Here is a 27,533-nt window from a genome sequence, read left to right as displayed (position 1 = left end):
TGGGTTGCTTTGAAGACAGCAAATGTGTCATGGCAGATGTCACCTAGCTGGGACATTAGTGAGGGTTCTGCCATCACCAGCAACACCTCTGACACCCTTTGCACATTTCCTCCACTCTAATCTCTAAGGGCAAAGTTCCAGCATATGGCTATCTGGTCAGGATACTCTGCCTGGGCTGTGCTGGGGCACACTATAGAAGGCTTAGAGGTTCTCAGCCTGGGGAAGAGGGAGGGGCTGTTGAGATCAGAGTTTTCCCAAGAGTCACTCTGGGGAAAATGTCCTTGCTATCCAGAGAGCCCTGTGTGAGCCTGCCACAGCATCATCCCAGCTACTAGAGCTTTTAAGGTGTGGCACTTTGTTGAAAATCTGCCAGACCTCCAAAGTAGGTGAGACCAGGTGTCTCTCCTTACCACCTTTTCACTTTCTGGTCACCATGGATGAGGAATTTTGATCCACCATGGGTTCCTTCCCATGATGCAGTGGCTCAGCCTGGGCCCAGGAACAGTGAGGTCAAAAGAGCATGAAGGGAAGTCACCAAACCACCAGGCAAGATGAGCGTTTCCTGTTTTTAAATTTTTAGATTTTATTGTGTCTTAATGTGTACTGGTGTTTTGATTGCATGTGTGCCTGTGTACCATGTGCATGTTTATTTCTTGTGGAGGTCAGAAGAGGGTGTTGATCCTCTGGACCTGTAGTTACAGATGTTTGTAAGCCACTGTGTGTGTGTGTGTGTGTGTGTGTGTGTGTGTGTGTGTGTGTTGGTTATCTCTGGCATTTTTGTTGTAGTAACAGAAAACTAAGGCAAATACTAAACTTTCCTCTGCCTGGAACTTTCCTAGATCTTTGTACAGCTGTCTCTTCATATGAAGCAAACTTCTGATACGGCAGACTGCCTCTTAGGTGTGTTATGGGTCTGGGGTTGCTCAGAGATTTACCAATCTGGCAATAAATTTTTAACAAATAAGAGGCTTTATAAAATACGGCCAGGACTGTGGATACTGGCTAGGTTCATACCTGAAACACATGCTCAAAATGTGATGCTGAACTACGTTAGTCAGGGGGTGGAGTGGGGTGGGGCAAAACTCACTAGGCTCCATACTTCCTGCCTTTGCGCAATCAGAGATAAGCACACATCCTGACATCTTGCCCACGTGTGATCAAGCACACATCCTGTGCCTTTGGGGCAACCAAGCTTGTTCACAGAAGCAAAAACACAAGGCTTGTTATCTTACATGAACAACAGCCCCCAAGACTGTCCTTGGGCAAGTGGGATTTACAGGGTAGAGGCATTTTTGTTTTATAGATCTCTTAAATATAGTAATTTAAACGTAAAACACAGGATTAGGCATCATAGGTTCTGTGTTGACTGTGCGTAAGTGACAGCCGTTTTCTACTTGACTTTTTTCTTCCTCATTTGGAAAGAGAGAACAATAGGGCCTTCTCTATAGAGCTGCTTTACAGGAAAGATGAACATTTGTAAGGATCCTGAAGTAGCTCCCAGCATGCACACTAGTTCAATCACTGCTTTTATCATAATTGAGACCCCAGCCTTCTCAGAGAGTCTTTCTCTGGCTCTTCTCTCGAAAAATAGGGCTGTTACATTAAGGGAGGGGCTGTCACTGTTGTTCTCTTTTTGGCATTCAGCACTAAATTCAGTTAGTTGATTTAGTCAATGATTTGTTTGTTTGTTTACTTTTATTTCTCACACTGTGTGGCATGCTGTGGAAAATGTCCTGATTGGACACCTGTCTCCACTGGCTGGGGAGTGTGTGAGGGACATGTGGCACTGTCTTGTCCTTGGATTTATATAACATGCAGTGTGGGGACCGGACACAGCCTAGACCCCTTTCAGTGGACTAATTGCTCCTTGGTAAGTATCACTGACAGTAGATGCAGTTGTCTGTTTAGGGACATCCCAGTTGTAGAGCCCCTTTCTGCTCAGCGTCATGTTCCTAGGCAAATCAGTGGTGGCTTCCATCCAAGGAACGCAGTCCTGTCAGTCAACCTGGTCATTCCTACAGCCATTCCAGTTCTGGAGCTACCTGAGGTGAGGTGATAGGGATGTATTGCCCAGTGCTGTCACAGGGCTGAACATCATGGTTCAACTCCTCTGTCTGCTCAGTCTAGCTCTCCCAACCCTGGCCATGTGTGTTGGACTCCAGGTTACTCCTTAGTCAATATCTTGTATCCTAAGTCCCACCTCTGTATGGCTTCCTGGGACCCCACAGCAGCTGAGCTTGAGGATGACTTGTTGAGGATCCAGGAGACCTCTTCCGCTGCTGTGCAATGACTCCTGCTGTGGAGGGGATGGTACTTTCACAGTTTCTCTCTCTTTGGGGACATACATCAGAGAAAGGGACCCATATGACAGAAGGGACAGGCCTGCTGAGATGGTCTGTGTGCTGGTTGGTTTGCTACAAACCTAGACATACCTGGAAGAGAGAATCGTGAGGAGTTGCCTCAATTGGATTGTTCTGGGAGAAGTCTGTGGGACATCTCCTTGAGTAATGATTGATGTGGAAGGACCCAGCTCACTGTGGGCAGTACCACCCCTGAGCTAGTGGTCCTGGGCTGAGCAAGCCATAAGAGCAAGTAAGCAGCACTCCTTCACATCCTTGCTTTATTTCCTGCCTCCAAGTTCTTGTTCTCCTTCAGTTTCAGCCTTGCCTTCCTCACTGATGGGCTGTGATGTGGAACTGTGAGCTGACATAAACACTTTGTCCCCATGTCCCTTTGGTCATGGTGTTTTTCACAGCAACAGAAGCCCTGACTAAGTCACTCTGTGAGAACTACACTGCAGACACGGCTTCTCTCGGTGAGAAGGATGGGGGCAGGCAGGGAAGGCAGCATGTTTCCTCAGTATTTCAGCCCCATGTCCTTCTAGAGAAAGGAGTCAATGCTTAGAGACTTGGTCCAGGAAGATAGTCATTTTCACCCAATGACTGGGACAGCAGGTCTGTCTGGGCTCCGGTTTGAAGTACCAAGTTTGAGAGAATAGCTAAAGCCCAGACCTGGAACCAGATCTAACAGGGTAGGGCTCAGTCTAGGGTTAGGATTCAGTCAAGAGGTTGGAATCAGATCCCGTGTGAAGTGGGAACTATATATAATCTGGTGTCAGAGTTATCTGTGGAGAGTTGGTCCGAGGGGCAGTGTCAGTATGGGATTCAGTTTGGTACTAGCCAGGCCTTGGTTTGAGGATAAAGGTTAGGATTTGGTTTAATATCAAGGTTATGATCTAGCCCAGGATTGAATCATGGTTCAATCTAGAGTCACTGACACAAGCTGGGAGTTTATTGACCTTACCCTGGTTTGAGCTGGATCCTAGCATTTGAGTTAACTTGCTGTTCTGTGGAAGGTCTACACCTGGGTAGACTTGGCCGGCAGGCTGGTTTGTTTTTTTTTTCTTTCTTTCTAACTTTGTATTGATTCTTTGAGAGTTTCACATCATGCACCTGGGTCTCACTCATCTCCTCATCCCTTCATATCCTCCCTCTGCTCTTGCAACCTCCCCTCAAAAAGAAAATAAAAAACAAAAAACGAAACAAAGCATAAAACATCTTGTTATAGAAGCTGTAGTGTGTCACAGTGTCGCAGTGTCGCAGTGTCGCAGTGTCACAGTGTACCCTTTTGCCCATACATCTTTACTTGCAAATGTTCATTGCAGTGAGTGTTGGTCTGGTTCGAGGCCTCTGGCTTCAGCTACCCCATCAATACTGGATCCTCATTGGGACTCCTCTCAGATACCCTGCTGTTGCCCTGTGTCATAGAGATCTTGCAGCTTTGGGTCTGCAGGATGAGTTCTTTCACATGCTCCAGCAGTTCATAGATAAAGGTAGATGTTGAGGTGGGCCAACTTAAAGCCCTGGACCTGGGTGGCAGCTGAGTTGGTCAGCCACCTTCTCTCCCACACTGGGACTTCTAGGGCAAGCTCTCCAAGCGCTGTCCAGGCTAGCTCACCTGATGATGCAGTCAGCAAGAGGCAGGGTCAGCTCTCCTGCTCTCAAGTCCTTGAGGCCGGCTCAGCAGCACCCACTGGACCAGAGCAAGCTCTGCTGTGCTTGCTGCCCAGTCTGCTCTCTGGAGTGCTGCAGCTGGAGAGGGGTGGGGCTAGCTCAGGCACTCCCACAACCTGACCTGGGACCAGCTCTCCTGACAGCCTCAGGTGGGTAGGAAGAGGGCAGTGCTCCCCCTACCATGCCACCTCAAAGAAGGTGAGTGGCAGGGCCAGCTCTCCCAAGCTCATGCCCTGGGGGCTGGCTTACTTGTACTCCTGCCACCAGGGCCAGCTCTACCATCCTGTCTAGGCAAGGGCCCACTCTCCCCAGTGCAGCTTGCACCCTGTTTTAAATGTTTGTTATGACACATATTTGTTTGTGCACTATGTTAACTTCAATGCTGTAGGATCAAAGTTGACTAGCACAACAAGGCCTCCTGGCTTGCAAAGCCTAAAAATCTTAGGCTAGGCCTTGACATTAGCTTAGCAACCACTGCAATAAAGGGAGGGGGCTTGGGTGTGAGGAAGACCAGATCCCTCATCTATCTCAGTGTTCAGAGCTTTTATGAAAGCAGAAGGTCAGGGGATGGAGTGACTTAAAGGAAGCAGAAAGCCTGAGTCCCATCATGTAAAGTCTTAGTGAGGCCAGTCAGGGCTAGAACATCTCTAGAGCTTTGGCTCATTAAAGCTCTATCTCGGGTCAGCTGGAAAGCACCAAGAGAAAAAGAGTTGTCAGGGAGACAAGCGGTCTTCGGAATACCAACCCTGTTCTGCTGAGTTTTGTTCCAGGGCTGTGCATGCCCCCACCCTCTGGGCTGTCACAAGGCTTTCAGCAGGGTGAGGTTGTTCCCTGTTTACTCCCACCCCCTTGACCTCTACCACTGTGGATCCCAGATTGCTCATCAGTCAACATACTGTGGCTCAGGTTAGCCTGGAACTCATTATGTAGCCTAGGTTGGCCTTGGACCCATGGCAATTCTCCTGTTTCAAGTTTCTTGAAACATCTACTCATCTGGTCTCCAAGTCTCATCTCACATTTTGTAGAGTTGTCAGAGAAGCACCTGTATGGAGCTACCACAAGAATCACGGAGCAAATACTGCATGCTTGCTTGACTTTCAACATATTCTCATCTGTATTTAAAAAAAAAGATTTATTTTATTTAATTGCATGTGTTTGGGAGGAGGGTGTATGTACACATAAGTGTGGGTGCTCACAGAGACTAGAAGTGTTGGAGCCCTGGAGATGGAGTCACAGGATCTGAGTTGTCTGACAGGCACGAGTGCTGGGAACCAAACTCAGGCCCTCTAGAAGGTCAGAAAGTACTCTTAACTGCTGAGCCATCTCTCCAGTTCCCTCACAGTCATTTGTATCCAAGAGGCACTGAGTTGCAGATGCACCTGTTGTCTTGGTCAACATTCTTAAACTGTGGCTTAATTTTAATTTGTCTGTCTAGAAAATGTCAGCGCAGAATTTCATATCCAGTGTTGTAGTCTCATGGCCTGGTTGTGTCTACTCTGCTCCTTATTCCAGACATCCGTGTCCTGCTTTGACTCAAAGTGTAGGATCTGAACAGTGCAAGACATTCTAGTCCCAAGAAAGAGTGGCTGAGTGGTCTGGGGTGGTCCTGTGGACTCTAGGATGGCCAGAGCTGGAGCATATCCATGTTGAGGAATTTAGGGGAGAACTCCTTTGTCTCCTTCAGCTGTTCTCAGGCAGTTTTAGCCACATCACCCAAATCCAGAGTCAGTGTCTCCACTTAGCAAAGAATCCCCTATTGCTTAAAATCCAATGCTTTTTTAAGAACATGAGTTTGGGAGAACATTTGGGTGAATCACTTGGTTCTCAACCTTGCTTCTGCTTTGCCTTATGGCTTCAGGAAGGCTCCTCTTTAATGGGAGGGGGTGTGAATTTGGCTTGGAGAATTCTTGGGTCCAAATGTCCAGAGATGATACAAAAGCAAGAAATGGTGAGTTACCTGGGCTGAGCTGGCAGAGCTCTCGGGCCAGGGCTCTCAGGAAGCTGGGACATGCCACTCTCCCATCAGAAGGCCCCTCTGTTCTTACACCAGCCACTTGTCCTGAAGGTGAAGGGTTAGTGAGTCCAGCACCTTCATCAACGTGCTGGGAAGGATCTTGCCTAAGCTCATGGAGAGCAAAGATGGAAGCAGGACTAATCTGAGACTCCTGGCTCTTATAGTGAAGGAACGGACAGATGGACAGAATCCTCCCCCAAGTTCCTCATAGCCCATCACTTGGCTGTAGCCACATGGATGATCACAAAACCCTTGATGTCTGGGAACTGTGAGCTGACAAGGTCCACCTGCAGCTGCCTTGGGCCACTCTTGGAGGGGGTTATGTTGAATTGGATCAAGGCCTTCTCCTGAGGCTGCAAGCTGGGCACCCTTGAGACAAAAGCAAGGGAAAAGGCTGTCAGTCAGTCCTCTTTCCTTGAGTCTAGCTTGCCAGGCTGTGCACCCCAGATCCCCTGGATCAACACCTCTGGCTTTACCATCTGTTTATCATGCACATTCCTCCCCTGCAGCCATGTTCATCCTCTCCCTCACTGGTCCTGAGCACACCTCGTACTTCCCTCGTTGGCTTTTGGCTCTAACATTCGTTCCATCTTGCCACCCTTCCTTTTCCAACATACCAGGGCCTCAGAATCAGAATTCTCTTATTAAGGAGACCTTCCCTTTCCATAAGAGACCTCTGCCTGGGAATCCTGTCTTCCTTCCCCAAGCCAGAAAAGCTCCTCACATTATCATTTAGGGACCAGCCCAAATGTCAGTGGCACAAGAACTTCTCTCTCACCCCATTCCAACTTCACCCAAGTTGTCTCTGGTACCCTAGACCATGAGACTCATCCCTTATACTCTTCTCATAGGGACAGCCATCTTAGTGTCCCTAACAAGTCCACATCACTCAGAGCACAGATCAATGTGACCAAGGGCTGTAGAGATGGAGTAAATGAATGCATAAATGAATATGTGGGTCAGTGAGGGAGCAAACTTAACAATGGCTGGCTATATGGATGAACCAGTCAAAACTGAGCTGAGGGAATATATAACTGAGGAGTGAAAATATGAATCAAAACGTGGGTAATGAATGACTGAAGGACAGCACATGGGGATGCAGAGTTAGCTCAGAGGCTACGAGCACTGCCTGCTTTCTAGAGAACTTGGGTTTGATTCCCAGCACCAACATGGCTGCTCACAACCAAATGGAACTCCAGATCAATGGGATCCTGATTCCTTCTTCTGGACTCTTCTGGAGACCAGGCATAAACATGGCACATAGTCATACATGCAGGCATAATGCCCTTATATATAAATAAAGAAAATAGACAAAGGCAGCAAGCAAACATGAAGCAAGTGGGTAAAAACTGGAAATAGTAGCCGTCTGCATGAAGGGCAGATCTGCTACGTAAGTGAAGTAATGGTGACATGGACAAAAGCTGATGTCTGTAGTAGGTGTGTTCCTGAAGCCCAGAGTCCCTCCTGTTACCTTCTCAGTACCTTTTTCCTTGGCCTGGCCTGGCCCTGTCAATCAACAGCCCATCACTTACTCAATACTGAGCTGTCCTTGGAGAAGGCCACTGCCCTCTACCATCAGCACACAGTCCTTCACGTTCTCTGAAAGGGGGTTGATCACCAAGACTTCCACAGCGACTGTCACTCCTACCACCGCTGGCTCCAACACCTGGAGAGGCAACACCCACAGTTTACCCAGCATCCTCCTCATCCCCACATCCCTAGAGCCCATGGTTCTGGCTAGACCAGAGAATGTGGGTTTAGCTGTATCCACCTGTGCCTCCACATACCCTGTTAGACTGCCACAATCGTCCTGACCCTTGAGAGACAAAGCTGGTGCCCTAGACTCAGACCCCAGGTTTGGATGCTCTCCACCAGCTCTGCCAGCAACATGGTGGTAGATGTGGACAGGAATTACCTTGATGGTGATGAAGTCCTCCAGGGTAATGTCCTTCTCCACCAGGAACTTCTCTCCCTTACTGACAAGGCACATGGCAGCCAACAGGATCTTCTTATCCTCTGTCAGGTCTTCTTTGTACTGAGAGTAAGATATTGTGATTGGGATCTTCTTCTCTGAAAGGTAGAACCGTTGGAGGTACTAAATTGAAGGCTTGGAGAAGGTATTTTCACACCTAAAGGCACACAGCAAGAAAGACCTCATATACAACTGGGTTCAAATCCAGGCCAGTCAGTACCATGGGTGTCTCCAAGAGTACCCAGACATTTGCACAGACTCTTCATACTTATTCAAGATGGAAATGTTTGATACATCATCTGCCCATCCCACTTGGAATGTAGTCACTCTTTATTGCGTGCTTACTATGTATCAGAGAGAGAGAGAGAGAGAGAGAGAGAGAGAGAGAGAGAGAGAGAGAGAGAGATCAAACAATGGCCTTTAACTTCCAAGCTCATGGGGGAAACTCCCTTGTAATGTCTCCAAATATTGCTTGACCACGAATGGCTGTCTTTAGTCAGCCCCACCAGCCACGGGCAGGCATTACTGATTTCCGTTGCCAGTACTCTCAGACTTGAATTTCCATGGTTTGGATCGTCTGTGTCTCTTCCTCACCAACCACACACAGCTTGCTTAGGCATCCTCTTCTTGTGTAGCTTACTGAAAATCATAGCTAGTTCTTGGTTCTATTTGGATTATTTTGACCACTATATCTCATGTGTGTGTGTGTTCATGCTTACATATGTGGCCCAGACTATAATGGACTATTGTTTTGCTGCTTTATGTTTTTTCTTTATTTCTGAAACCCAGAAACATTTGAGATTTTACTTAGGGAAGATTCTTAAGTGTTTCCATTAGCCAAAAGCTTTGCATCTAGCATGCTGTTCCTATATGCCAGGAGGTTGGTCTGTGCATTAAGACACTATAAGGTACATTATTTTGGTAAATTGTCATGGGTTGCTTAGTGCACTGAGAAGCTGGCTCTAGAAATTTGGTTATTCCCTTCCTCATTTCATACACAAACATGTTTGTCTCAGTGTCCTTCAAGGTCTAGGGATGGGCTGCCCAATCCCTACTCTGTGACAGGGAACAGGGAGAACAGCAACATATCCCAAGAGAAAAACACGGTGCCTTTGAGAAAAGTTGGGAAGAAAATCATTTTCAACAGACAATACCATTGTTTGTCACACAATCTGAGAGAGCTTGAAGTAGGAAAGAGAAGCCACACGTTCAGGCATGGGACACTCAGCCACAGAGAGAAAGTTTGTTGGGGGCCAACTTTTAGCAGAAAGCGGCTATCAGCTTTGCAGCCATCTTGAGCCATATACCCTGACATGAGACTTGGATTACAAAAGCCTACAACAGCTGAGCACACTCCGATAATCTTGGTTTAGATACCTTGAGATTAAAGGTGCGTGAGATTAAAGGTGTGTGAGATTAAAGGTGTGTGACTTAAGAGTATGACTTAGAAGTATAGAGATCAGAGTTAGAGACAAGACCTAAGGGCATGATTAAAGGTGTAACTTAGAGGCGTGGCTTAGAAGTGAGACATATAAAAGGCAGAGACAGAACAGATCAGAATCAGACTGAGATCAGAGAATCAGATACATCAGACATTAGGTAGAAGACACTTGGCTCCAGACAGAATCAGACACAGCAGACAGAGGAGACAGAGAAGGAGACACTTAGAGGAAGAGAGACTGAAGAATAAACGGGATTGAATCACACCCTGTCTGGTCTCCATTCTTCGAGTCTGCCCTCACCCTCGCTCTTGCTGAACCCCGACCTGCAGACGGGAGCTTGGGCTGGGATACAGTGGCCGCCCAAACGTGGGTTGGCCCGGGCCTCAACATTTTGCCTGGGCTGCGACGTTTTTTGGCCGCCCCAATGTGGGGCTAGTGTGGACCCCAACATTATTTTGGCCACCCCAACGTGGGGCTAGTGTGGACCCCAACAAAAGCTCAGCTGGGCACTCCTCTTATCAGCCTCAACTTCCCCAGTTGGTTTCTGCTGGATGTTGTGACATCAGATTTGGTGATGGTGTCTCTATCTGCTGCTCTTTGTTCTTTCACTTGGATATCTTGTCAGAGGGGGAACTACTCTATCCTGGACTCTCTTGACCGGATATTCCAGTCAGCTGCCGTAGGAGCTTGCCCAGTTGATTTCTGCTGGATGTTTAAAACATTAAACTTTTTTCCCAAGTTTTATTTAATGTATATGGGTATTTGTACCACTTTCATGCCTGGTGCTGGCTGAGGACAGATGGTATCAGATCCCCTTGGACCTGAGCTACAGATCAGTAGGAGCTATCATGTGGATGCTGGAAATCGAACTTGCATCCTCTGGAAGAGCAGCCACTGGTCTTAACTGCTGAGCCATCTCTCCAGACCTTTTGCTGAAAAATTTTGAGTATTCAATTTGATCTCTTTGTCCTCTCTATTGCTTACTTAGTAAATTCACTCAAAATAAAAAAATACACTGTTGTAGATCACTCTTTGAGTCACACAAAACAGATGATAACATGTTTTCTGGGTTCCCTTACTTTACTGGGTTACTACTAGAAGAATCTTTGTTACAACAACAATAATAATTTTGAAACCAAATTTTTATTAAAGGACTAAGGTGTGCTGGGAACCTGGAAGCACTTTCAGGGATAAACTGATACAATCCTTAGACTCATCCCTGGATAGATGCTATAACTATTATGTCCAACTTACAGTAATAGCTAATGAACATATTCATTAGCTTGTAGGCATTGTGCTAAATACATTTATCATTACTTCTTTCACAGTCATAGGTCTTGGCTCTCCAAGAGTGGTCCTGGGACCAGAATTATCAGAATCAACTGGAAACTCATTGGAATGTAAATTCCTGAGGAAAAACCAATGTGTCACCAATGATGTTTGGGTAGAGCATTGGCACCAGTCCAGACCCCTGAAAAAGGTGGCCCCTCACAATGTGCAGCCCCCCTAAGTCATGGACTTTATTCACAGTTAAGAAATGCTGAGGCTTTCCCCCAAGCACTGGCTTTCCTCAGCACCTCAGTCAGCTGGAATTTCATAGACAATTATTGAATTTTCATCCAACACAGCAGATACACTTTCTTCTCAAGCTCATATAGAACATTCACCAAGACAAATCACAGTCTGTGCCATCAATAACATATTAATAACTGTATAAAATAGAGATGATGCTGTGTGTGCCCTCAGACCATGGGAAATCTAACAGAAAACAATAACAAAGAGAACCGGAAAATCTAAAATGTTAGGAGATTAAAGGATTTATTACTTAAAAAAAAATTCTTGCTACTTAACTCAGGCTGGCCTTGAACTCATGCCCTTCCTGCTTGAGCCTCTTGACCATAAAAATTACATGTTTGTTCCACCATGCCTAGCTCCAAAGAAGAAATGTCAAGATGTATGTTTAAATATTTCAAACAAAATGAAAATAAAATAAAAATGCTTTATGAAGAATGTCAAAAGTAGCGCTGAGAAGGACATTTTTATTATGCAGTAGTGAAAAGGGGCAGATTTAAAATCGTTAAGCCAAGTGTCCACAGGAAACTAGAAAAATTAAAGCCAATACATACAGGAAAAAAAAAAGGGATAAATAGAGATGGGCCTGGTGGCATGGGTCTGTAATCTGAGCTGCTTGGTGGGCTGAAGTAGGAGGACCACAAGTTCAAAATCCTGTTGGGCTTATAGGATCACTGAAGGCTAGCCTTGGCAAACCAGTGAGAGCTTGGCTCAAAAAAGAAAAGAAAAGAAAAGAAAAAGTGGAGGGGTAGGGATGGTGCTCAGTGTGAAGTTCCTGCAAAGCAAAGAGCACCACATTCAATCTGTAGCATTACAGCGAACAAACAAACAGGCAAGCAGCCAGCAGCCAGCAGCCAGCAGCCAGCAGCCAGCAGCCAGCAGCCAGCAGCCAGCAGCCAGCAGCCAGCAGCCAGCAGCCAGCAGCCAGCAGCCAGCAGCCAGCAGCCAGCAGCCAGCAGCCAGCAGCCAGCAGCCAGCAGCCAGCAGCCAGCAGCCAGCAGCCAGCAGCCAGCAGCCAGCAGCCAGCAGCCAGCAGCCAGCAGCCAGCCAACCAACCAACCAACCAACCAACCAACCAATCAACCAACCATCCAGCTAGTCAACCATCCAGCCAAGCAAGCAAGCAAGCAAGCAGCCAGCCAGCCAGCCAGCCAGCCAGCCAGCCAGCCAGCCAGCCAGCCAGCCAGCCAGCCAACCAACCAACTAGGCAGCAAGCCAACCAACTAGGCAGCCAACCAGCCAGCCAACTAACCATCCAGCCAAGCAAGCAAGCAAGCAGGCAGGCAGGCAGGCAGGCAGGCAGGCAGGCAGGCAGGCAGGCAGGCAGGCAGTCAAGTAGCCAGCCAGCCAGCAGCCAGCCAGCCAACCAACCAACAAAAGAAAGAACAAAGGAATCATACAAAAAGAGAACAGTACAAAAGAAAGATAAAGGGAATAATAAGAATTAAAGTAGAAACCAATGAAAGTTAAAGCTAAAAAGGAAAAAAAAATGTCAGAATTGAAAACCAACCAAACCTAGTGCTGGTTCTTTGGGAGAAAAAAGCCACCTTGAATTTATCTAAAAATCTAAACCGAGTAAAGTGATATCTATAAAGAGCTTATAAAATGAGTTATAATTTAATATGAAGAGTGCACAGCATGGCAATATTTAATTAGGACTATGCTTTTCAAAAGGCAAACAGCAGTGCACATTTAGAAGGACCTGCCAGCAGTCCCTAGGTAGGGGTGAGATGAGAGGCCATTTTTCTCTTTTGCTTTTTAAGTTCTTTAATGAATATGTATTATTTTGAACATGAAAAATGCTAAAAGCCAGGAGATGCTAATTTATTCTATTACAAAGTGTTATTTTGTGATTTAGATTTTGTGAAAAGAAATGGTAGTCAGAGCTAAAGCTGTCTGGCACTCCCTTCATGCCTGTCAAACCCACAAGGTATGTGTGCCAGGAGCTGGGCCAGAGGGGTGACAGCAGTTAAGTTTGTATATCTGTATCCTTAGAATTTAGACAGCTTGTAAAAGAAAAGACAGAGACAGACACATGATACTCACACACACAACACACACAGTTAGGAAAGGTGTGGGGACAGAGTCAGAAATGGGAGGCATACAGAGATGGAGAGAACAGTGACACATAGCTAGGGAGACAGAGAGGGACCATATGTGTGAAGAGTCAGGTAGAGACAGATGACATGAGGAGACAGGCAATTAGGAAAAGGGTGGAAGAGTGAGCAAATGGGGTCCAAACCACACAGGAAGAATGAGGTGTTCAAGGCTCACAAAGAACATCCCTGCCCAATTAATAACAACAAAAACAGAAACAAATCAAAAAACAAACAAAAAACCAAAACACAAACACACAAAACCCAAACAAAAATAATAATAATTAAAAAAGCAAAGCAAAGCAAAGTCAGGGGCCATGATGGTGTTTTGCAGTGAAATGTCAAGTGTGGCTCTTAGGCAAATGTCCCATCAAGGGAGCGTCATTGGCATAGAATGAGCCATCCCCTGTACAGCCTGTAAACAAAGAGCTGAGTGCTGAGGTGCTGGGCTCTGGCAGTGTTCTGGACCTAGAACCCTCACCCCCAAGCTCCCCGAGTTCCTCTAAGCCAGGCTGTCTGGGTTTGGGTCATGCCTGCCTCCACATGTACCAGGTGTGAATTTGAACTCTGGGTGTGGGTTGACTTCTCCAAAGGATGGGGCCATTGCTAGTATTTAAGATGCCTGAGGACGTTAGAAAAGCGACATAGAGCATGTCCTGGGCATTGTGACATGCTCCTATCATGTGCTTATTTGGTCTGTAAATAATCCCATTAGTTGTGATGACTAAGGTATAAGTCACCTCTCCCTCAAGGCCAGTTTGCCATCTGTCACTTGTATTGCCATCATAATACAGTGAATCACATGACCATGATTTCCTCCTCTGACCTTCAGTTTTCTTATCTGTAAAGTGGGGACAAGAGGCAAGCACTGACCACAAAGTTTAGGGCTGTCCTTCCTGGATACGGATGCAAATCTGGGAATCTCCCCAACTGCTGCTTCCCCGCCAGGCAACCTGGAAAAGGAGGTAGTGGCCAGAACCCACTAGAACTCCCCGATCTTACCTTCTAGTGGCCCCAGCTTCACGGCGTGGGATTCACGCAGGATCTCTGCCACCGGCTTGCGGGTATAGAGGATGGTGGCACCGCTCACATTGACTCGGACCCGCTGGGCTCTGGCGGTGAGGTTGGTCAAGCACAGAGCCAGCTTTAGGTCCTGGCCAAGCACCGGCGGCTCCAGCACTTTAAACTTGCCAGTAATGCTGGGTTTGGTGACAGGTTCGAGGAGGTCATCGCGCCAGACACCACGCACACTGGCCCTGCGGATCCGCTGCCTCCTCCCCCAGGCTTCCACGCTGAGCAGTCTCCCCACGGCTTTGCTGTACACCTGCCTCTCCTTCCGTGACCCTGCCGGGCACCCTCACATTAGGAGCAGGCAGTACACTCTTCCAACCCAGGTCCAGGCTCATTTGCTCTGGGAAAACCCACCAATTGTGGTGACCTTAAATTCCCACGGCTCTCTGAGGGCTCAGACTGGAAGCCCAAGTGTCATAGCCCAAAGCAACAGCCCTTTGCCAAACGTCCATGTTCGGTTCTCTATTTAAATATACATCACCATAGTTGTTAGCACATCAGATCAGGAAATCTCACACACAAAAATCAGATTTTTCAGCATCTCTGACAGCTGGATGTCAAGAGACTCATATAATAGGATGCTGATCTCAGGCCAAGGCCAATTCAGTACAAAAAAATAACAAACAAACAAACAAACAAACAAATCCCAGGATTCCATATTTTGAATTCCAGAAAGTTTCTGCAGATGGCAGATGAGCTCTCTTTGCCAACCAGCCTATCCTGATGGTGTAAAAGGACAAAAGTGTGTGTGTGTGTGGGTGGTCCCAGCAGAGATGGCAACCAAGACGGTGCTGGTGTCTGGGATATGGATGCTGAGAGAATGGAGTCGAGGTTTGGTGTGTTTTCAACCGCAGAGTGGCTGGTAAATATGAACTCCCTACCACAGAGGGCCGTGGCCCCGATGGCAGTCTCACGGGACATAGGGAGCCTCAGATTATCTGGGCAGAGGCAATACCCAAAAGACTACACAGCAGCTCTGGCAGAGACTCTGGAACAGACCCATCCTCCTTCCTGTAACCCGCTAGTGTCACTGCTCTGGTTTGTGTTCAGGGAGCAGCAGAGACAAACTGATTCCAGTTTGTAGCAGATCTTAATCACTTGGTAGTGTGTCTTAACAACCAGAAGTGGCTGGGCATACGGCCAACTTTCCACCCTGTCCAGGGTCTGCTTTCCTATGGGAAAAGGAGACCTTCAGGGTACAGCATTGGAGGTAGCAATGAAAAAACCTCCATCTGTCTTGTTTTTGTTCCCCAACAAACACAGTTTCTTCCACAAACTAGGGGCTAGGCTGTGGCAGAGGCCTGGAAGGTAACCAGATCCAATGGCTCCAACTCTCATTTTGCACTGTGCCCAGTCCCTGTCTCCTGCTTGTGCCATCTCTGGTACCTGCTACTGTCCCTGTGACCACTCTCTGTACACACCTTGAGGAAACACCACTCTTACTACTATACATGGGAACCTAACCCAGAAGAGAGGCGCAGTAGGCAGGGAAGGCAGACGCTGGCGGCACACATGATGCTGAACCGAAGTGACTGTCGCCAGCCTCTCACATCTGGAGAGGATCTATCTGCAGCCCACAGACCCTCGTGGGGAGGCTGATAAAGACCCTCACCTTCTGGATACTTGTAGAGGCCTGTGATGTCCACACGAGAGTCACTGCCCACAGCCTTGGTACTGATGCACCTGCCAATCTTCTTGGTGTCCGAGTACACACGCTCCCGCCTCTTGTCCTCATGCCATAGCCAGGTGATGTAGTCTGCATTGACCTCGGCAAAGACGAAGGGGCCATCGTGGGCTAGATGCACATCACCCTCACGGATGGCAGTGACTGAGGCAGGGCCACACTGGAACATACCTGGGCAGGAGGGATATCATGAGCAGTGTTCTGCCAAGCGGGGCTGGGTCCACCCAACGATCCCTACCTTCACTCTCCTCTTGGGGTGTGGCATCCAGAACCTGCCAGCCATCATAGGATGGGCCCAGGTCCTGTCGTGCAAACCAGCTCTCATTCCAGACGTGGAAATTCCTGCCAGAGACACATGGGTAAGGAGGCAGCTATGTACATATGGAGGCCCTGAGAAGGGAAATCCCTATTGCAGACTAATCTCACCTCATGAATCACTTATTCACCTGGTCTGATGGATACTTTTACGTTTGTGTGTGCATGTATGTATGCCACATATGAACAACCTGCTTACAAAATAAAAGAAATACAACTGCAAGTAAGGCCTCATGCTGCTCACACTCTCTGGCCAACGTAGGCCAGGCTGGTCTGTAGATCCTCATGTAGGCCAGGCTGAGCTCAGATCATCCTTTCTGAGCCCCTGGAGTGCTAGAATCACAATCATGTGCTGCCATGCCAGGCAAAAAGGCAGGGTATCATATTAGCAATTGTGATGTGTGTCTTTACGTATGTGTATGTGAATGTATTTTTGTATGTACATGTGTGTGCATATAAGTATATGTGTGTGTGCATATGTGCATAATTGTGTGTTTATGTGTCTGTATCTTTGCATATTTGTGGTTTTTTGTGTTTATGCATCTTCCTACTTGTATGCTGCGGTATGTTTCGTTTTTGTGTCCTTACATATATGTATGTGTGTATATGTATGTCTCTGTGTATTTATGCGCATGTGCTTCTGTTTGTGAATATGTGTATAGCCTTGTGTATATACGTGTGTGTGTTCATTTTAATGAAGGAGACAGATAAGAAGCCTCAAACATGATAATAAATTCTGTGCAGAAAATTAGGGGATTGTACCAAAGAATGGCTGCTGGATACCTACTCTAGGTAAACAATAACTAATATGAAGCCTATATGCAGATGAATTAGCCAGAGAAAGACCAAAGGGAACAGCCTTCTGGGTAGGGGGAACAGTATATACAAAGGTCAGGAAACAGGAAACTCTTAGTGTGCTGGGAACTAGGAAGTGTGTTTATCTTGGGCCTGATAGACAGGAGGGTGGGTAGGCTGCTGGCTGTGCAGACGTGTGGGCCCTGGTGAGGCCGTCTTGACTATTTTCATTTTCCGATGTTCACAGTGAAGACATGAGATTAGGAGCGGTGGTGTCACTTGCACAGGGTCATATAAGGTCACCAGAGGGAAACCAGACTCCTGCTTTACTAAGCTGGGGCTAAGGGGCAGTGAAACTCCCCTGGGGAGGCTATTCTCATGGAAAAAATACATCAATAACTGTCTGGGAGCTAAGGGGAGGTGACAACATCAGGAGGAAATGTCTACATGAGGAGAGAGACAGGGATCCAAGCCCTTAGCACTGAGCTGGGTGGCTCCTGACCCCGATCTCAGTGGCCTGGGACCTACCACATGCTGTCTTCTGTCAGATCCTCCAGGGTTCGGCCATAAGAGTCCACATATTTGTCCACACTCAGATTGCCATCGGTGTCATGGGCTGAGTTGAAGTTGGATACCACCCTGGTTGCGATCCCCAAGCACCTGAGAACTGTGGAGCAGAGAGCCTGCTGCAGGCTGCTCTGCCTCTCTGGCCTCAGCCCCCAGTCTCTCCACTGTGGAGCTCCTCCCTCAGAACCACCAAGTCCTCTGCACTCTCTCGGAGGGCTTCCGTGGATGCTACTGTCACCCTTGTCTTGGTAGGCAGGCAGGTAGCATTGTCCTGTGAACAATGCTATGTACCTTTCTGAGGGAATCTGCGGACCAAGAGATTGACCCGTGACACCCAACAAGACAGAGGCAGAGGGAGGCTTTATACCAAACCTGAGCCTGAAGTACCAAATAAGCGAACTGTTTGGTTCCTCTCTTCCTTAACCAGATTTCTATTTCCTCTTCATTAACAAAAACTGATTATAACCTATGCAAATCTATATAAACCCATGCAAATTTAAGGTGTTTATGTGTGCTGATGAGAAGTCTTTCTTTCCATACCTGTGCACATGACTCCAGCGAAGACCCAACACTGACCATATTTAACTGGCTTGTACTTGCCCTTGAACCACTTCTGCAGGATGGCCACACTGCCTCTCCAGTTCAGTGGGCTGGTGCCACCGCCATATTTGCCCTGCCACTGGCCTTGTACCACACCTCGGTCATTGTTGCTGTTCACCTGAGTAGAGAGGGTGTGAGTCAGTCCCTGGGCAGGCATCTCCTTCATTGTAAACTCATCTTCGAGCATTGGAATCCCAAGTCAATGGGGTCACTCTTTGCCTTTAAGTTGCCTGAAGATTAGGGCACACTGATTTCTTAAAATACTCTGTGTGTGTGTGTGTGTGTGTGTGTATGTGTGTGTATGTGTGTGGAATGTAGATCACATGATTAGCATGCAAGAGGCCTGGGACTTGATCTAAACGCCTCCCCATACTCAAAACTAAAAAAGCCTACCTTTTTCATTATTTATCATTTTCAATTATCTTCAATTTGAATAGTCTGTTGTCAAAAGTCATCTATGATTTGGGAGTATTTCCTGCTTTAAATATGTGTATGTTGGTTAAATTTGGGACCATTAGTGGTACTGTAACCATAGCTGCAGTCAGGTGCCTGTTGAACACTACTGTGCATCAAGCATTGTCCCAAGACTTTTATGTCTAGAGGATTAACTTGCTTTAAGTCTGTAATATAAAGCCCTTTATCCTCCTGTATTTTTTTCGGAGGAGAAAAGTGAAATTCAGAGATGAAGGAGGGACCTGCTCCAGTGTGATCCATGCAAAGCATGTGATCCATGAGTTCGAGACTTAGACTCGCAGCCTGTGTGGCTGTCACTGGGCTGCAGTGTGCCAGGTCTGGGATCCTTCACTGGTCTTGACTCTCTGACCTTCATCATCATTCTAAAGTCCTGGAAGCTTCACCTTTGGTACCTCAACAGAATGGCTGCTTAAACTAGTGCAATAGCCACAGACATGCTAACATGCAAGGGGGAGATCTCATGGAGTCCACCTAAGACAAAGAACTCCAGACAGCTATGAGTCAGAGTGTGAGGGAATGGTCTTCCCTAGGGATGCGTTCCCTAATTTGTTATCCAGTACTACGTGGTCAGCCCTGAAATCATATACATACAAGCAACACTACACAGGCTAAGAAGGTTGTATTTATATATTATATATTTAAGCATTGTATACACAGACACACACACACACACACACACACACACACACACACACACCAATAACAATGGGGAAAAGAGGCAATGATTTTGAGAGAGAGCAAGGAGAGGTACAAGAGAGGTATTGTAGTGCCGAAAGAGAAAGGGCATGGTGATGTAATTATATTTTAATTAAAAAATAATAAAAACCAATTCGAATAGTAGGCTGTCTTCCTCCCTTTTGTGGCATATGACCTCCAGCTTATGATCCGTTGAAGTGGGCACTCCTTCCCTGGAGAAGTGGGATCTGGGCCCATACCCTTTTGACAGAAATGCCCTTGCTTTGTTGCTTTGATCACAGAAGTGAGATTACTGGCCAGTCGAAGTTTCTAGTCCTCTCCAGCCTGGAGGCCTGAGTGAGGGCTGAGAAACCCAGCAGGCAGGGGATGAGCAGGAAACGAAGAGCTACCAAGTGCCAGAGTCAAAGGCTTAAGATATAGGATAGTACCTAACCACCTTGGGCACCTGCAGCCATTCAGGAACCCCAAGCCAAAGCATCCAGGAGCTGGGGCAAGCCATTTTCATGGTGTCCTGCCAAATTCTTGGCCTACAGAATTGACTGTAACCCAGGGTGTTTGATAACATGGAGTTTGGGTGTGGTTAGTTACACAACAATGAAGAAAGCAAGAGGTGAGACTTAGTGGGATTCTTAGGGTGTGGTGCTGGGACTGGTTTGGGGGATCCTTGAAGGCAGGCTGTACGGATGGTAATGGCCTCCTTACCATGGCACTGATGATCCTGGTGACATAGACTGGGTCATGGCGGTGGGATACATCAGTGGCTGGGTCATCCTGGTGACTAGGACTTCGGTCCAGAATGGAGAGGCAGATGTTCAGGATATCCTCTTCAAACTGATCCCAGAGGAGCTGTACTCAGAGGCAGAGTCTTATCCAGTCCCTCCCCAAACCCCACCCCATCTGTTGTGTGTGTCTGTATCAGTTTGCACCAACTCCCCTTGGGGACATTAAAATCCTTCTTCAAAGGTCATCTTGGAACCGCAACCTTCCATGTCCTTCCCACGCCTCCCCTGATGGCTATTGAGCCACATATCCATCTTTCTAACACTCTATATGTTTCTACATGTTTCATGTACATTTGGATCAGCTGACGACATGTAACAACTAGGATTTTCCATGCAAACTTCCTCTGAGAATCTGGAAGGTTTAACAGCCCCGGGCTCCTGCGGTGTAGAAAAAACTGTAGCTAAGGGTGGTGACTCTTTAGATGGACCCCAAACTTCCAGGGTATCATTGCTGATGAGTCCTGGAGCTATTAATGTTTTAATGTCAGCCTGTCCTTAGGTAGACAGTCAAGTTTCAGGTGGCACCTGGAGCCTAGGCAGGCAAAGTCCATTAGTAGAGTCTACACTCCCCTGATTTCAACTCCTAGTTGCTAGGGCTGCTTCCCTTCACCCATTTAGGTCTTGCCTAACTCTGATGGGGACCTGAACCTATCTACCATCCCAGATGTGAATTCTTTCACCTTCTCTTGAGCTGCCTCTGCTCTGTTCTTCTGTTCTGTACATCTCCATTCTTCGCTCATTGTGACTGGTATTGTAGTCAGGCCTACATGTGTATGTTTTGTATCCTCGTGTCTGAATTGAATATGTATATACTTTAGCTTGTCATTCCTTGACAACGCAGCACAGCTCTCCAGCATTTCCACTGCTTTATGTGTTAGGATTGACTTAGAGAGACCTGAACACAAGGCCCCACCCAAATCTTTATCTCTTAGAGAAGGGCTTGAGCATCTACGAGTTTTGATGCCTGCAGTGGATATAGAACCAGTTCTCTACAGATAATGGAGGGGTTCTCAAAGCAGAGTCCCAGACCAACAGTGTCAGCATGCCTTAAGTACTTGTTTAAAGCCCAGATTTCTAGGCCTGCTTCTACGCCACCTGTAATTCTAGACCTCCAGTGACTCCAATGCACAATCGTGCTTGACAATCACTGATTGAAACTACTTATATTCCCACACAGAACTGAATTCTCCTTCCAAACTGTATCTAACATAACTCCTTCTTTCCAAGGGTCCAGGGCAGGCCTTGGCACGGGGGATGGTAGCCAAGTGAATGGAAGAATGAATGGATTTGCCTGCCTTAAGTTGGCCCAGCTTGCCTCTCCTAGGAAGAGGTGGGTAAACGGAAGTGTCCTAAGCTGCCTTTACCACATCCCAGCCCCTGTCCACCCCGTCTGGTTGTGCCCCTGAAGACCTGCCCGTAGTTCCAGCCCTGGGCTCGGATGTGCTTCTCCACGCCTCGGAAGATGACTCCGCTGTCGTTCAGCACGTACTCCTGCCTCTCCTCCTCGGAGTCCAGAAACACATCATCCTCTGAAAAGCAGTCAGCAGACCCCATGTGGGCTGGGGCTTTGTTCTCACTGTCCTAGGAAGAGCTTAGCAATGTGACAGAGCCCAGGGGCTGACCTGGTCTGGACAGGGCAAGGGGCTTACTGGCTCCATGCTTCTCTCCCTGCTAAGAATCACGTTTTTTGGATAGTTTTTTCTCCCAAGCAGGGCCTAACCCCTTGAATCCTGATATGTCTGATGTTTCACCCTGATGCCAGTGGCAGCGGCATCTTTTTCTGAACATCAGTAAGGTCCTGATCCTAGCTACCCTTTGCTGAGGCCTTGTGATGTGACTTGTATGTTTCAGTGCCTGCCCAATGAATTTCTGGCACTTCTACAAGAGTTAGGTCCTGTTACTCCCACCTCACAAGGATGGAAATAGCCTCACTGAGGGATCAGCTTAGTAGACCTGATTGACACCCCACCCTTCAGCCTCACCACTTTCCCAGCCCCTGACTGGCCTCTTAAAGTGAGAAATCTCCAATTTCCTGCCTCTCTCCAATGGCTCTATTGTCATGTCTGATTTTGGGACCTCTGCCTGATCCCAGCCCTTGGTTTTTGTTTTCCAATCCCTTTACTTGCTTCCAAGCCTTCCCCCTCCCCACCTGCCCTACCACTGGTGCGCCTGCCTTTGAAGATGGCTTCCAGGGGACCCTTGGTCTCAGATGTGGCAGTTCCTACCTGGGCACCAGGGATTGAACAGGAGAATAAATTGGCCCAGCTTTCGGTCACTGTGTTTCCTGCGGGAAGAGGGCCTGGCACTCAGCAGGTATCGGCCGATGACTGCATTGGAAGGGCTTGAGAGGCTGACGGTGACTGTATTCTCTGTCTCTTCCTCTTTTGCAGCTGTCCAGGTGTCACCTATTTCTAGCTCTGCTGTCTGGAATACGACTTTGGTGTGGAGAGCCTCAGATGCGTGGGGTCCTGGCAGGGAGGAGAAGGGATCATGAGACTCCGTTTCTTAAAAATATTCATTTAGAGAAGAGGAAAAGCTATAGGTCTAGAAGCCCAGATTTCATTCCCCAAATGCTGGGAAGCTGTAAAAGGAGGGACTAGTCAATCTCAGGAAGCCCTGGGACAGGCATCTCTCAGCTGTCCTGGCTTTCAACCATCCCCTGGGCAGAGGAGAAAGTGGTGCTGGTCTTTTGTCTGTCTGGAAAAGCAAAGAAGAATTTGGATTCCAAAAGTGCCTGACTATTTTTCATGCTCATAACGAGCCCTGGATTCCTTCCTATACATAGGGCTCCGGAGAGGTCACCTCACCCAGCTGGCTGCTCTAGGCCGGTAGCATTTTCTATCTTTCTCCTAGAGACTATTATTAGAGACCCCCAGGATTCAGCCCACTTCTCAGAGACTCACTTTTTCCTAAAGCCCAGGCTACTGACTAAAGGGTCTCAAGTTACTGGTCATAAAATCGGTAGTCTGTGGACCACCAGGGCTTTTGGCAAGGCCAATTACCTGTCTCCACGGTGAAGATGAGGGCCTCCTCACTGTCCAGGGCTCTACTCAGATCCAGGGTGAGACTGAATAACTGGCCCCTTCGAACCACCAGCTCAGGGCAAGGGTAATCTTGGGTGTGGTGGGCAGAACCATTTTTTGAATGCTGCCAGTCCACCTTCGTGATTCTGACCCCTGAGCAGGAAGAGGAGAGAAGTGAGGCCAAGCTCCTGAGGCGCTTCATCTGTTCCTGACTCTGTCTTCCATCTGCTTCATCCTGGCAGTACATATCCATCTGTTCATGACATTGTTTGTTCTCAATAGTACTTAAAGGTATTGTTATCAATAGTACTTAAAGTTCTTGTGATACTAGGTCTAGAATCTCAGTAGAGGCAGGCAGATCTCTGTGGGTGTGAGCCAGCCTGGTCTACATAGTGTGTTCAACTACATAGTGTGTTCTACATAGTGGGTTCCTGGGCTATGTAGTGAGATCCTGTTGTAAAAAACAAAAATAAGCCCCAAACAAACTAGAAAACCAAACCAAAACAGTAAAACAAAAGAAACCTATACAAACAGGAAGGGAATAATGATGCCATGGGAGAGGTCATGAGGACAACTTCTCATTTAGAGCACTCGAAAATGATTCATCATTATGTTCCAAATGAGCAGGGACAACACCTGAGTTGAGTCCACACTTGGCTAATTACTGTTTAGCCATACATGCTCCTGAGCTGAAAGGACAATGACAGAGGGGCAGTCTAAAGAATAACAAACAAGACTTCCTTGGGAAGGTAGCATTGGGGATAAATCTACAGTTGATAGAGCCACTCTAGGTGACAGAATGATGAATCTGACCTCAATCCCAGAATCCTCATCATTTATCTATTTGAGGTCTATTTGTTTAGGTATTGAGTGTCCTACTGAGTACTGGGGACCCAACAGTCTACAGTGACTTTTGACATTTGAGGAAAACCTGCTGTGAGGGTGGATTGTTACAAGTAACAGATCACCAAAACTTGGAGGGAGAAGAGGAATAGGCTATGGTACTTGTATATCCATGTACACTGTGGTACTAGTAATTCCTTCTTCTGTTCCCTGGCCCCCTGCTTCCTGTCCACCTTAAAGGGGAGCAGCTCTCTTCTGTCTCATGTTCCTTCCACCAAGATGTTGTACTCAGGCACATGTAGAGCCAAATTTAATCACACTGTGAACCTAGAGATTCTGTTGTTTACTGGGAGAACCTATTTTTAGTTCTGGTGTGGCTCAGCCTTAGGACACACCTTTAATCCCAAATCATAAAGGTAAAGTTAGTTTGTAAAAGGAAGCACTCATATTTGAAGGCGATGTCTAAATGAGTGACAGCCAAAGTGATGAATCAGAGAAAGATTTGACAGAATAGGACATGCCCAATTCTAACCCAAACAGAGAAAAGAGAGGTGATTTTACCAGGACAGTTATATAGAGACAAGCTAGCCACAGGTGAAGACAGAATGAGCCAGAGAACAAGAAGGAGCCAGAAAATTAGAATACATTCCCAAAGTTAGTTTGAGGCCAAGCAGAACAATTCAGTCAGAGGCTGAGAGAAAAACCAGATTGAATAACAGCTTGGATAGGAGTTTGAACAAGAATAGCCAAGTTGAACCAGCCAGCCAGAGTTCAGAAAGAACAAGAAGGGGGCTAGCTCATTTAGCACCAAGTCCCAGAGGCTGAAAACATTCTAGGCCTAGATAAGATTATACAGAGGCTAGAAGCTTCCAGGACTAGTCCTAGGTTAGCAGACAGAGGCAGTAAGCTTTCAAAATGACAATTACATTAGGCAAATAATTTTTTTTTTTTTTTTACATCTGATCCTCAACATGATTGGAGAAGGAGAAAGCCCACCAACATTGTTGAAAACATTTGACAGAAACATCAAAGAGGGCAGGAGACATCCGACAGAAAGTTGCAGAGGAGAAATTTGCCTGAGATTGTTTCCAGAGGAACCATCAGTTCTTTGGGTTTGACTTGGGAGACTACAAAGAAGTGGCGGGAGCTTCAAGCCTAGAGTGAGGAATGACACAGGGCCTCTGAGACAGTGAGTTACAGTAAGCAACAGCAAAAGACAATTTTAATTATATAGACAGACTCTTCCTGGATTAAAAAAATGAAACTCCATTAAGATTCCTTAAACCAAGGGAAGGAATTGAGGGGATAGAAATGTTACTTGAAAAAAACCCTTTCCCTTTAAATTGTATGTTTATTTTTATGTGTTGTCTTTTATGCTTGGTAAAGTTATAACTGTTGGGGCAGACCCTAAACCCTGTTTAAAAAAAAAAACTGAAGTATTTTATACCCTGAGTGTGTTCTGCAAATAAAATCAATAAACAGAAAGAGAGAGAGTAAAAGAGAGAGAGAGAGACAGAGACAGAGACAGAGAGAGAGAGAGTGAGAGAAAAAAAAAGAAAAAAGGAAAGAAAGACAAAGCCATTGCTGTGCTCATTGCAATTTTAACCACTGGAATACCCCCCCCCCTTTCAATTTCAATCTTTATACTTTTTCCTCCAAAAAAAAAAAAAAAAGGTTGAAAAATAGCCGTACTACAAGAAAAATAGCTATGGTAGTACAAAGGCTTAGGAGACAAAAGCCAGAGGAAATAAGAGAACAGGAAGTGTTTAATTGTGAACCTATGGTACCTAATGAAATTGAAGTTCAAGATAGATAGCCCGTTGACAATGTTAAGAAGCCCAGCTTGACGGTGTGGAGCCTGACATGGGATGCAAGTGCTTAACGTGTCTAGTTTATGTGTGGGTTCATAAAGATCTAATTGTACCTTGATAAACAGAAAGGGTGAATAAGATTAGCTCGAAGACACTGCTGAATTAGGTCAACCTGTATACTTTAAAGATGTTTTACCATCAGAATGGAAGTCAAGTTGCTAGCATTTTGTCTAAACTCTGCCCCACAGTTACCTAGCAACAGCCAGGTATGCCTGACTCACTATAAAAGGGGTTGCTTGCGGACTCAGCTGTCTCTTGCTCTTGCCTTCCTGCTCTCCCTCTGCCTGGTCTCTCTCCCCATTCCCTTTCCCCTTCTCTCTCCATGTGCTCATGGCCTGCCTCTACTTCTCTACTCCTCTGCGCTCTCTCTGCGCTCTCTCTCTCTCTCTCTCTCTCTCTCTCTCTCTCCCTCTCTCTCTCTGCCTCTACTACCCTCTTAACTCCCCTCCCCATGCCCTGAATAAACTCTATTTTATACTATACTGTCATGTGACTGGCCTCTCAGGGGGAAGGGATGCCTCAGCATGGGCCCGCCGAGGCACCCCGTCCCCCTACACCTCACCACACATCCACCAAAACATATCCTTCTTCTCTTTATCTTTTTATAAACACATTACAGGTAATGTGTTACTTTGGGGATGAGGTTTTTTTTTTTTCCTATATTTCCACGGGTGGTGAAAGACTATGGCTTCTATCAAAATTGATAAAGATCTAATGTAAGTCTGAGAAACTTCCACCTTAAAGGCACAAGGAAGGAAGAGACAAAGAAAGACAGCAACTCAGACAATAAAGAAAGCTGATCCTCCTTGCATAGGGACAGCTCAACAAACTGAAAAAGGACAGATTGCTTGTCAGACTGAAACCTTGATGCTGAAAGGAACTGTTGCTGAAGACAGATGGTCCAGGACTGCAGTTATGAAGGGTCATTGCATCAACAGATCTTCATAAGGGCATTCAGACTGCTAAATTCATGGGACCGATAATTGTTTCTGTTGTAAAACTTAAACTGTGTACATTTTTTTTTTTTTTAGCTCAAACAAAGGAAAAAAAAAAGAAAGAAGAGGGAAATGTTGCAGAATATTTGATCACACTGTGAACCCTGAGATTGTGTTGTTTACTGGTAAAATCTGTTTCTAGTTCTGGTGTGGCTCAACCTTAGCTCACACCTTTAATCCCTCTGGCTGGAATAAAGACATGCCTTTAGTACACACCTTTAATCCCAAACAATGAAGCTAAGTTAATTTGTAGAAAGAAGCAGCCATGTTTGAAAGTGATGTGTAATTGAGTAGCAGACAAAGTGATGAATCAGGTAAAGATTTGACAGAATAAAATATGCCCGACCCTCATGAGAAGAGAGAGGAAAGGGAAGTTATAAGAGGAAGCAGTGCAGAGAGAGAGAGAGAGAGAGAGAGAGAGAGAGAGAGAGAGAGAGAGAGAGAGAGAGTTTTACTTGGAGAGCTTTACAGAGACAGGTTGAAGAGAGAAGAAGCTAGACACAGGTGAAGACAGAAAGTGCCAGAACTTGAGAAGATGTCAGATTAGAACATGTTGCCAAAGTTAGTATGAGGCCAAGCAGAGCAATTCAGTGAGAAGCTGGAAGAAGCCAGATTGAATCATTCAATCTAGAGAGGAATTTGAGCCAAAACAACTGAGTGGAAGCAGCCTATTAGAGTTCGGAAAGAACTAGAAAGAGTGATCTTATT

At 46.5% G+C, this 27,533-nt stretch overlaps 1 protein-coding gene across 1 annotated transcript; it reads right to left on the bottom strand.

Annotated features, from left to right (window-relative positions):
• Positions 1–5,592: 5,592 nt before the first annotated feature.
• Positions 5,593–23,369, bottom strand: Tgm6 (transglutaminase 6). The gene is made up of 12 exons (XM_034495747.2): positions 23,096–23,369; positions 22,319–22,561; positions 21,504–21,622; positions 20,014–20,142; positions 18,082–18,259; positions 17,503–17,641; positions 16,103–16,206; positions 15,793–16,035; positions 14,112–14,453; positions 7,943–8,097; positions 7,560–7,693; positions 5,593–6,396 (listed from the first exon to the last, which is right to left on the bottom strand). The coding sequence occupies exons 1-12, from the start codon at positions 23,367–23,369 to the stop codon at positions 6,243–6,245; spliced, it is 2,214 nt and encodes a 737-aa protein (XP_034351638.2). The 3' UTR covers positions 5,593–6,242.
• Positions 23,370–27,533: the final 4,164 nt, after the last annotated feature.

This window comes from Arvicanthis niloticus, chromosome 2 (genome assembly GCF_011762505.2).
Source record: "Arvicanthis niloticus isolate mArvNil1 chromosome 2, mArvNil1.pat.X, whole genome shotgun sequence".
Lineage (NCBI taxonomy): Eukaryota > Metazoa > Chordata > Mammalia > Rodentia > Muridae > Arvicanthis > Arvicanthis niloticus.
The sequence above is the reverse complement of the archived record's forward strand: the minus strand, read 5'-3'. Positions and strand labels throughout refer to the sequence as shown.

Bases quoted from the DNA above. Each gene is read 5' to 3' on its own strand.
- Tgm6 (XM_034495747.2), bottom strand. From the start codon at position 23,369: ATGGATATGTACTGCCAGGATGAAGCAGATGGAAGACAGAGTCAGGAA. The intron at 21,623-22,318 runs GTAGGAACTGCC...ACTGCTTTTCAG, and splicing joins GTTCAATCCCTGGTGCCCAG to AGGATGATGTGTTTCTGGAC. The intron at 18,260-20,013 runs GTAAGGAGGCCA...CTCTCTACTCAG, and splicing joins CCAGGATCATCAGTGCCATG to GTGAACAGCAACAATGACCG.